This window comes from Vulpes vulpes, unplaced genomic scaffold (assembly GCF_048418805.1).
Source record: "Vulpes vulpes isolate BD-2025 unplaced genomic scaffold, VulVul3 u000000677, whole genome shotgun sequence".
Lineage (NCBI taxonomy): Eukaryota > Metazoa > Chordata > Mammalia > Carnivora > Canidae > Vulpes > Vulpes vulpes.
Window position 1 is genome coordinate 149,029 of NW_027325813.1, and position 9,977 is coordinate 159,005.

General features: G+C 48.6%; 2 protein-coding genes across 5 annotated transcripts in view; one reads left to right on the forward strand and one right to left on the reverse strand.

The window, feature by feature from the left end:
- FAM227A (family with sequence similarity 227 member A) overlaps positions 1–3,567 on the reverse strand; it is an 86,763-nt gene extending 83,196 nt beyond the window's left edge. The window contains exon 1 of one of the 2 annotated variants that reach the window (XM_025984224.2): positions 3,280–3,567. The gene's annotated coding sequence lies outside the window, so the exon portion shown is untranslated. The remainder of the gene's footprint in view (positions 1–3,279) is intronic. The other variant, XM_072746249.1, reaches the window with a different exon arrangement.
- Positions 3,568–3,731: 164 nt separating this feature from the next.
- CBY1 (chibby 1, beta catenin antagonist) lies at positions 3,732–9,692 on the forward strand. 3 transcript variants are annotated; one of them, XM_025984226.2, is made up of 6 exons: positions 3,732–3,890; positions 4,341–4,524; positions 6,328–6,443; positions 7,447–7,552; positions 7,636–7,754; positions 9,026–9,692. In XM_025984226.2, exons 3-6 carry the CDS (start codon positions 6,366–6,368, stop codon positions 9,104–9,106), a joined length of 384 nt encoding a protein of 127 aa, XP_025840011.1. In that variant the 5' UTR covers positions 3,732–3,890; positions 4,341–4,524; positions 6,328–6,365; the 3' UTR covers positions 9,107–9,692. The 3 variants fall into 3 exon arrangements, with proteins under 3 accessions (XP_025840011.1, XP_025840012.1, XP_025840013.1); XM_025984227.2 differs by having other exon boundaries at positions 3,821–3,898; XM_025984228.2 differs by lacking the exon at positions 4,341–4,524 and having other exon boundaries at positions 3,829–3,890.
- The last annotated feature ends 285 nt before the right edge of the window (positions 9,693–9,977 follow it).

Sequence of the window (9,977 nt, forward strand, 5' to 3'; positions counted from 1 at the left end):
CCCAGGAAACCAACCCCATCACTACTTTTCCTCCTGGCTTCAGAACACTCCAGCAGGACTGCTTTCCTGGGTCTATTGGCCAGGAGTTCAGACTACCATTCCTGGCTGTTCCATGGCCAGAGCTGGTGGCACAGGCCTGGTTCTAATGAAGTAAAAGACTCAGATGGGCCCTCAGGAAGCTCATATGTAATGGAAGGACGGAGAAAATGTAGTTTAGTGGGAAAATCGCCCCAGGGGCTCTTTCACCACATTCTTTTTCTCGCCTTCTGCTCCGCCTCTTTTCCCCAGCCATGCACCCTGTATGCCTACCCCTCTGTCCTTCCTCCTGGTCCCTGCTCTGCTATGCTCCTAGCACCTCTAAGCCTTTTCACATGCTGTTCCCTCTATTCCACACTCATCCCGAGATATATCTTTTGGAAAACCTTCTCTTCTAAACAATGTGTTTGTTTCTTTTGTAGGCTCCAAGCCTCATGACCCTGAGATCAAGACCTGAGCTGAGATCAAGACTTGAGCTGATGGGCAGCCCAGTGGCTTAGCAGTTTAGCGCAGCCTTCAGCCCAGGGCCTAATCCTGGAGACCTGGGATCGAATTCCACGTTGGGATCCCTGCATGGAGCCTGCTTCTCCCTCAGCCTATGTCTCTGCCTCTCTGTGTCTCTCATAAATAAATAAAATCTTAAAAAAAAAAAAAAAAAAGGCCTGAGCTGAGATCAAGTGTCTGATACTTAAGTGACTGAGCCGTCCAGGTGCCCCTCTTTTGGAAAACCTTGAAATACTCCAGGCCATTAGTTACCACCCCTCCTCTGGGAAGTTCAGAATCCTGCTTCCATCTCTCCATTACAGCACTTACAATTCTGAACCGGAATTATTTGCTTCCGTAACTTTCTCCATTAGGCAAATTATTAATCCCCATAGATTAGGTACTCTCAATATTTGATTCCATTTTAGACTCACTCACCATACTTCTTTCTAGTCCAAAGAAGCTTGGCACTGTCCCAAGTCAGTTAGATTGCAGGAAAGGCTGTCCCAGGCCCAGGTCACTATTATTTCCTCCTTTTGCTCTATAGGCGAAGGGGAGACGGTAAGGAGGCAGCAGGTGCATCGCAGGGCTTCTCACTTTCCTCCAACCTACTCCACAGCATGATTGCAAAACTATACCATGTTCTCTGAGAAGCAGCCTTAGGGTGACTCTATCAAGAAGCCTCTTGCTTTAGCTTGACATTCTTACTCATGCCTTAATGAAAGAATTGGCTATTATTATGGTTCTTAAAAGAAATGCTTAAAATACATACTCTGTTCTCCTCTGAATTTTCATCATACCTTTTTAAGTATTCTCTGAAACATGATAAGTTTTTACTGTCTCTCCTTGGGGAAGAAAAAAAGGTTGGGGGAGAAAACAATTTGCTGAATATCTAGCTCATGTACAATTTGCTGAATATCTAGCCCATGTCTCTCATTGTGCAGTTCTGGCAGATGAGTGGAAGAGTAACACTCTGCCCTCGTGTGGCACAGATTCTGGCAGCTGAGATTTAAGCATATTAAACAAGTTAAAACACTGCTGACTTTGGAATCTGACTTTTGTTCTGTTTTTTTTTTTTTTAATATTTTATTTATTTATTCATGAGAAATACAGAGAGAGAGAGGCAGAGACACAGGCAGACGGAGAAGCAGGCTCCATGTAGGGAGCCCCACATGGGACTCGATTCTGAGTCTCCAGGATCATGCCCTGGGCTGAAGGTGGCGCTAAACTGCTGAGCCACCGGGGCTGCCCATAAATAATATTTAAAAAAAAAAAAAAAAACTTCAGCCGCTCAATGACAATTTACTGAGTACCCGTCAGAAGCCAGCAGTGTGCTTATACTAGGGACCTGGTGGTGAGCTAAGCCAGACTTGATCCCTGCCCTAGTGGAGCTTATGCCTACTAAGGGAGACATGCAATAATCAAATGATTATATAAATAATTGTGAATTATTATTATTATCCTGTGACCATTGCTTTGAAGGGAGAATGTAGTGCTATGAGATGAGCTGATATTAGGTATGGATGTAATCAAGGCTTGAAGGAAGAAGAATAGGAGTTAATTAGATAAAGGGGAAGGATACCATTCAAGCAGACAAGAGCAAGTGTAGAAAGGTAGGAAAAGGCTAGATCTATGTGTTACAGTAGCCACGAAACATATGTGACAATTGAGCCCTTGGAATCTGCTGAGTGTCACTGAAGAACTGAAATTCTATTTATTATTCATTTATTTATTTATTATTTTTAAAAGATTTTTATTTCTTTATTCGTGAAACACACACACACACACACACACACACACACACACACACGAGACAGAGACACAGGCAGAAGGAGAAGCAGGCTCCATGCAGGGAGCCAGATGTGGGAGTTGATCCTGGAACCTCAGGATCACGCCCTGAGCCGAAGGCAGGCTCTAAACCACTGAGCCACCCAGGAATTCCCAGAACTGAAATTTTAATTAATTGAAACTTAAAAACTGAAGCAGTATAAATTCAAAAACATTGATTATATGGGGGCACCTGGGTGGCTCAGCCAGTTGGACTCTTAATTTCTGATCAGGTCATGATTTCAGGATTCTGAGATCCAGCCCTAGCCCCTGTTAGGCTCTGTGCTCAGCAGTGAGTGTGCTTGGAATTCTCTCTCTACCTCTCCTTTTGCCCTTCCCCTAACTCCTGCTTGTCCTCTCTCAAATAAACAAAAAATAAATTAAAAACAATGTTGATAAGATGAAATGATAATATTTGAGACACACGAATTAAATAAAATACTCAATATAATCTGATTTTTAAAAATATTTAAAATATGGCTACTAGAAAATTCTAAATGACACATATGGCTCACATTATGTTTCCATTGGATAGTGCTGGATTAAATCGCAGAGTTTGGTTCTAGGGCATAGAACTCTCCGTTTTCAATGCACTGGGGTGTAGTCGGAAGATAATTGCACTTGGAGCCAGAGGCCCACGGGATCTGGCTTTCACTGGATGGATGACCTGGTGCACCCACCGGGCACCCAATAAATATCCCTTGAATGGCTCTGGGTTTATTTTTCAAATGGAACCAATAATATACACTGTTAGGACTTCGGGAGATCTGGCGTTGATTCTCGAGTAGTTCTCTGCCCTTGCTTGCTGTGTCACCTTGAAGTGGTCCTTGGGACTCAGTTCCCCCTGCTTGTAAAAGCTGAAGAGTCGGGATGTGGGGAGGTGGCAGTCTGCGCAGAGGGCAGGGCAGGTCATCGTCCGTCTGTACGTCTTACCTGGAAACATCTGCGGAATCCGACGAACTTGGGACCGGTTCCCCCGAGAAGTTCTGGATGGGACACTCGACACCTGTTGCCCCCACATCCACCAGGAAGGGGTGCCCTTTGCTTTGTGGTCGGGGAGGAGGAAGAGGAAGAGGAGGGACTTCGGGGAGAGGCCCATTTTGCTACGGTGAGTCCTGGCGTTCTCAAGGCAACGCCAGGCGCAGTCACCGCTTCCACTTGTCCCACAACAATGAACAGCGGCGAGCCACCTCCGCGTCCGCTAGACGCCGTTACCACGGTGACGGCCCCGGCTGGGACCAGACCAATGGGTTTGTGGGGAGGGCGAGTGTAGTTCTTCTCCCCAGTATATAGCATGAGGAATGTAAGTGACTCCAGGAGATCGCCTCCGAAGTCGCTCTAATACACAGGAGGCCGTCCTGAAGCGTTTCTGGTGCCTTGCGTAGGCTTCCGTTGTGCACTCCCCCGCGCCGGGCACCCCCACCTTCCGCGATGGAAGAGTCCGGGGCGGGGATGCGCGTGCGCACACAGGCGGGGGGGGCGGAGCAGCGCCGGAGCCGTGGTCGCCGTGGGTGACGCGAGCCCCTGCCGGCAGTTTCCCGCAGGTATCGGGGTGCGTTTGGAGCCGGGCTCCTGGGATGCGCAGGGTGTGAGCCCAGCGTCGCCCCAGGGCCGGAGGAGGGGTTGGACGCCCGGGCGTCTCCCCGGGGAGCCAGGGCTTTCCCCGCCGCTGGGGCGGCCCGAGGGCGCGGGACCCGGGGCAGAGGCGGGTTCACCCCAGGCCCCCACCGCCCTTCTCCAAGTGGGTTTCCCCGTTTATGCACTGCGGTGGTAATTCCTCCCCGTAAATCGGCTGCAAAGGGAATTAAAGGGCATGCGTGTGAACGTTGGTTTTGTACCGTTAGTTGAGCCCCGCGGCCCCGGATGGCAGATATCTGCGCGGCACGTACTTGGCTTAGTTCTGAACTCTTCGAGAATCCGATGAAAGCCAAAAACTGCTCCCTCACCTTCTTGTTAGATTAAAATAGGATGATGTATGTTATGGCCCATTGCAGACTGTAAAGCATTGCACAGCGATGACGTGATTATCCCCAGCGCAGAGGAGCGGACCTTCTTGGAAGCCCTCTTCCACCATTTCTCCACCGCGTGATTGGGGAGAAGTTACTTCTCTAAAAGCTTCAATTGTCCGATCTGGTGTCCGGGACATAGTTACTTTGATCTGTATTTCTCAGGGTGGCTGTGAGTATCAAATGCGGTGGCTTTTTATAAATTGTTATCCCTGATTATAAATAAAGAAGCCCGAGGCCCAGAGAAGATTAAGCCTTAGGGTCCCAGGGGGGCTGAGCGTCAGAGCTGTGGTTGGAACCCAGATGCTGTCCATTCACTTTCTTAGAGCCGAGCCCTCTCTCCCCCGGGGAATTTCACTAGCAAGACAGCTGCCTTGGGCCAAGGGGGTCAGCTGGGACCTCTGGGTCCACACTGATGTTCCAGGATCTTAGGGTCTCAGCCAAAGTTGTTTGTGGAATATTGAATATGACTTAAAAGGCATCTCGTCCAGGCACTTCCTTTTCCTTGTCTGTAATATATTGATAGTTCTCTGCCTAAGGGTTATGAGAATTAATAAGGTCCTGAGGGAAGTGTCCCCCGTTAAAACCCTGAGGAACAAAGTAACTTGGGGGATTAGCATGCAGTTGAAGAGCAGAGCCAGACCTGGAACTTGGTCTGTTGTGTCCAAGGCAAGGCTTGCAGGGTGATGAAATGTTCTGTATCCTGATCTGGAGGCTGGCTACACAGGACTGGGGTGGCTGGGAGGGGCTTATGTGTAGTTGAAATTCATGAAGCCATACATTTATGATGTGTATACTTTTCTATGTTACACATAAATATACAAAAATATTTACCCCACCTTCCCACCCCCGAAACGGGCAGCGTCAGTAAATCAACTTCACTGGGCCTGTATGAATTGCATAGGTTGCAATCTGCTGAAGGCAAACAGTTGGCAGTGTCAGCTCTGCCATGATGTGGGTGGGCCTCCTCCTTCCCCTGGATGCCTCGCCTACCACACAGGACACGTGACCTTCTGACATAGGACTGAGAAAAGGGGCACCATTATCACTCTGAAACTGAAGTATAAATACAGCTTCGTTTCTTCACAATGCCCTTCACAAAGGGGCAGGACCTCCTGCCCCTAGGTGTGATTCTTACCAGCATACAAGAATGAGCAGGATTGCCTTCCTTGCTCTAAACTGTAAATCTGGTGATGTCAACTTTTTTTTTTTTTAATTTATTTGAGAGAGCACAAGTGGGGTGGAGGGGGGAGAGGGAGAAGCAGGTTCCCCACTGAGCAGGGAGCCCAATGTGGGGCTCGATGTCAGGACCCTGAGATCATGGTCTGGGCTGAAGGCAGACACTAAACTGATGAGCCACCCAGGTGCCCTGATGATGTCCACTTGTGATGTCAACTTGTGACAAAACTTCAAATAGGCAAGTTAGGCCCTTGCCCCTGGTGAGTAAGTTGTAGAGCCACACAGACCTGCGCTGAAATGCTAGCTCCCACTTAGGACCTTACTCTTTCTAAACCTCATCTGTTCAATGGGATAATAAGAGAAGTAAACAAAGGGTGGCTGTGAGAGTTGAGGTGTTTCATGCAAAGGGTTCATTTAGCATCCTCCCTGGCCCATAGTGAGCTCTTGGCACACGGGTGCCATCATCAGGATTGTTAAGAGCCACATGATAATGAGATCCCTGGGTGGCGCAGCGGTTTGGCGCCTGCCTTTGGCCCAGGGCGCGATCCTGGAGACCCGGGATCGAATCCCACGTCAGGCTCCCGGTGCATGGAGCCTGCTTCTCCCTCTGCCTGTGTCTCTGCCTCTCTCTCTCTCTCTCTCTCTCTCTCTCTCTCTCTGTATGACTATCATAAATAAAAAAATAAAAAATAAATTTAAAAAAAGCCACATGATAAGATGTATGTTTTCATGACTTAAAGATGGTGGTGTAAGGTCATTGACCCATGTTTGTATCCGTGACATTTTCTGATGGTAGGAGAAGGGAGCATCGACCTTTCCTTCATCGGGCCAAAGATGCCTCTCTTTGGGAATACGTTCAGTCCTAAGAAAACGCCCCCTCGGAAGTCCGCTTCTCTCTCCAACCTGCATAATGTGAGTATCACTACTGGGCCAATCCCAGTGTGCAGTGACTGGAGCATCAAGCCTGGCCTCTGATGGAAAGTGTGGTCCTACAGAGGCATCCCTGTAAGGAGGACATCCTTCTGAATCACATGATTGCTATCGTTAAAAATATTTTTAACTCCTGGGATGGCTCAGTCAGGAGAGCATGCAACTCTTATCTTGGGGTCATGAGTTTGAGCCCTGTGTTGGGTGTAGAGATTACTTAAACAAATAAACTTAAAAAAAAATTTTTTTAACTCCTGTTTGGAAATCATTGTCAGAGTGTGTTCAAGACCCTAGTAAGACAGTCAATCTCAGCATGATTTGCCTCTAAATGGTATTAGCCAACTTGCCTTCACTTTATTACCAAGACTTGGCCAGGAATTGATTTTAATCATGTCTAAGAATCAAATTCATTCTCAAAGGATGATGTTTTGCTACCATTAATGGCATTCAAGGTGTGTTGAAGTTCTAGATGCAGCTCCTCAAGGGCAGGGCTGGTTGCATTCATCCCAGAATCCCCCAGTCCCAGTCCTGCCACAGCCTGGTTCCTAAGTGAGTTGTAGAAACTGAAAACCACATTACAGACCAGCTACAATTACAGATTGGGTGTTAGCATTTCACACCTTTTATGTGACCTTATTGCTCCATGGTAAGCGAGGGATATTTTAGGGGCTTACCACCTCTAAAAAGGATTTTCTACTTTATTAAACTTTACAGTAGGATTTCTTAACTATTAAGTGCCCAGCCCATGTCAAATAATTCAAATTTCGGCATATATAGTTTTTCCAGAAAACATGTATAATAAAGTGGGTGTTTCTTCTGGTTTAAAAGTGTTTATTGTACCTTCTTTGGTTTTCTGACTTTGAACAAAAGTTATGAAATGTGCCTGGTGATGATTTGAGAAAAGAAATGAATTGCTGAGGTAATACAGTTAGTGGGAGAGGTGCTGGGACTGGCGTCTCTGGGCTCCCAGCCAATGTCTTGTCCACAGCTGGATCGATCAACCAAGGAGGTCGAGCTGGGCCTGGATTATGGAACCCCCACCATGAACCTGGCGGGCCAAAGCCTGAAGTTTGAAAATGGCCAGTGGATAGCAGGTGGGCTGACATCCTGCCATCGTATCCAACAAGACTGTGGGAGGAAAGCCCCCGTGTAACCTTTGATTCTGTCCTTCCACCAGAGACGGGGATTAGCGAAGATGTGGACCGGAGGGAGGCTCAGCGACTCCGCAGGCGGAACCAGCAGTTGGAGGAAGAAAACAATCTCTTGAGGCTAAAGGTGGACATCCTGCTGGACATGGTGAGGAGGGGAATGGAAGGGACCCCTAGGCTTTCCTTTCAGGGAGGCCCCCCCCGAGGGGCCATTCCATTCAGCCGTACCCCTAGATGCCCATTTGTCCCCTGGTAAGTTGCTTGGAATCCAAAGATGGAAGTTAGCCGGAGTCCCTACTTGCCAGGCCTCACAAGTCTAGCAGGGAGATGGACAATAGACACAGTGACAGTGCTCTCTGGGTAAGAGCAACACTTGGAGTCTGTGCAGCTGTGGCATCAGCACGTGGGAGAGAGCAGGTCCTTCTGCTGAGTCAGGAGGGACCCAGAGGAAGGGATGTCTGAGCTGAATGTGGAAGAATAAAGTGAGGCACGGAGGGTGGGATGAAGGCATTCCAGGCAGAAAGGCTTGGCAGTGCCCCGTACCAAGCGGACATTCTCCAGGACCGGGCACCGACCTGCTGAGGAGTGTGCTCTGTGCTGGTATTAATTTCTTGGGCCTGCTCAAGAAGGCCCAGCAGGCCGTTGGGACCAGGACTGTAGGTGAGAGCAGGTGAGAGCTGACCGGGGCAGGAGAGCTTGTGCCGTCACAGGTCCTGGAGCTAACCCTCCTGGTTCCTCGTGTGGCTCCACCACTGGCTTTGTAACTTTAGCAAATGGTTTCACTGCTCCTGTGTAGAAACTTAGTTTCAATCAATACTGTAGGCACAATAACAGGATCTGCCTCTACATAAAGCACTTGGACTAGAGAATTGCCCAGAAGCGTAGCTCTTTTTTTCCGCAGTAAGCTGACCTCTGATTTGGAGAGTAAAGTTTCTGTCCTTGTCCTAAATATCTCCCATCTTCTACTCTAAAGTCCACTGAACCATCCTAGTGAGGGAAGTGGCATTCTTTTTCAAACATTTTCCCCCCTAATCACCATTATGTGAGCTATAGCTCAGAAACAACTCAGACGCTAATTCTTTATCCTTAAAATGGTCCATTATCTACCTTTTTCATGCCCTGAGGGCTGCTGTCTTTAAGGCAGTGAATGCCCTGCGATCAATTGTAGGTGACCAAAATGTCAGTGTGGAGACAGTGGGTTGTGACTGTTCTTTATGTACTGGCGGCCCCCGGTTGCCAGGTGGTTGATTCTGCCCAAGTCAAAGGAATTCCTATGGGAAAGGTCAGGGTAGTGTGAGAGAGAGGCCATGGGGGCCTTTTCCTGGTGCATGCAGCTGCCCTTGCTGGCAGATCACAGCCCAGAGGGGTCCTTCTTTCTGCTGGATCCTTCTTTCTAATGGTCTGCTGCCCTAATTTCAGCTGTCTGAGACCACTGCCGAGTCCCACTTAATGGAGAAGGAATTGGAGGAGCTGAAGAGCATCAGTCACAGGAGGAAATGAATCACCCTGAAGACATTTGTCAGGAGGAAAGGGAGAAGCCCATCGACCAGAGGAGGGGGATGTGGCTGAGAGTTTTTTGTAGCTGAACTGCTGGATCAGGTCCTGGGAGAGAGTGTCATATAGTGGGACCCAAAGGCACCGGCCACATCGGGTTGGCAGCGGGAAGGTACAGCATATTGGCAGAAACCAGGACTCCAGTCCAGGGCGGTAAGCAGGAACGAGCCCTGGGGTGCTGTCCAGGAGTTACTTCACGTAGGAATGGGCCATCCCGGGCTCCCTCTCCCTGGACTGATGCTGTTTGCCGAAGCCACTGGAGTTCACTGTCTCACCCCTCATGCTGGTGCTCTGGCACCAGTCGTTCTAAAGAGCCTTGTATTAGGGGCCTAGGATGAATGGCCCTCCCAGTTCTCTGCCTCCCAGGCTACTCTCTCTGTCCTTTAAAGAATACTCATTCTACAAATTTACAACCTCTTCTGGCTTCAGCCTCTCAGTGGCAGGCACCAGCCTCCCTTGGCAAACACTATATTTTTGTGCTACTTTCCTGTTCACGCTACTTTCTAAGAATTAAATGATGATATGCAATTGATCTGTGGCCAAAGTGACTGAGAAATGGCAGCAGCAGTTCTCGAAGAAGTAAATGGAGCCTGGAGTCTAAACCGCTGTTTGGCTGTCCAGAGACAGAATTTTTAAGTTGTGGGGAAATGTCACCGTCGCAGAAGCATTCCAGCTTCCTGGGCATTGGCAGAGGTTGACTGGAACAGAATCTCTTTGCCCAAATTCCTCTGAAGTCGTTCAGAGGTTTGGGACTAGCTTGGACCTGGCAGGGACCGAGTGGTTAGGTGGGGGGCTCATTCCTAGAGAGGGAATTTGT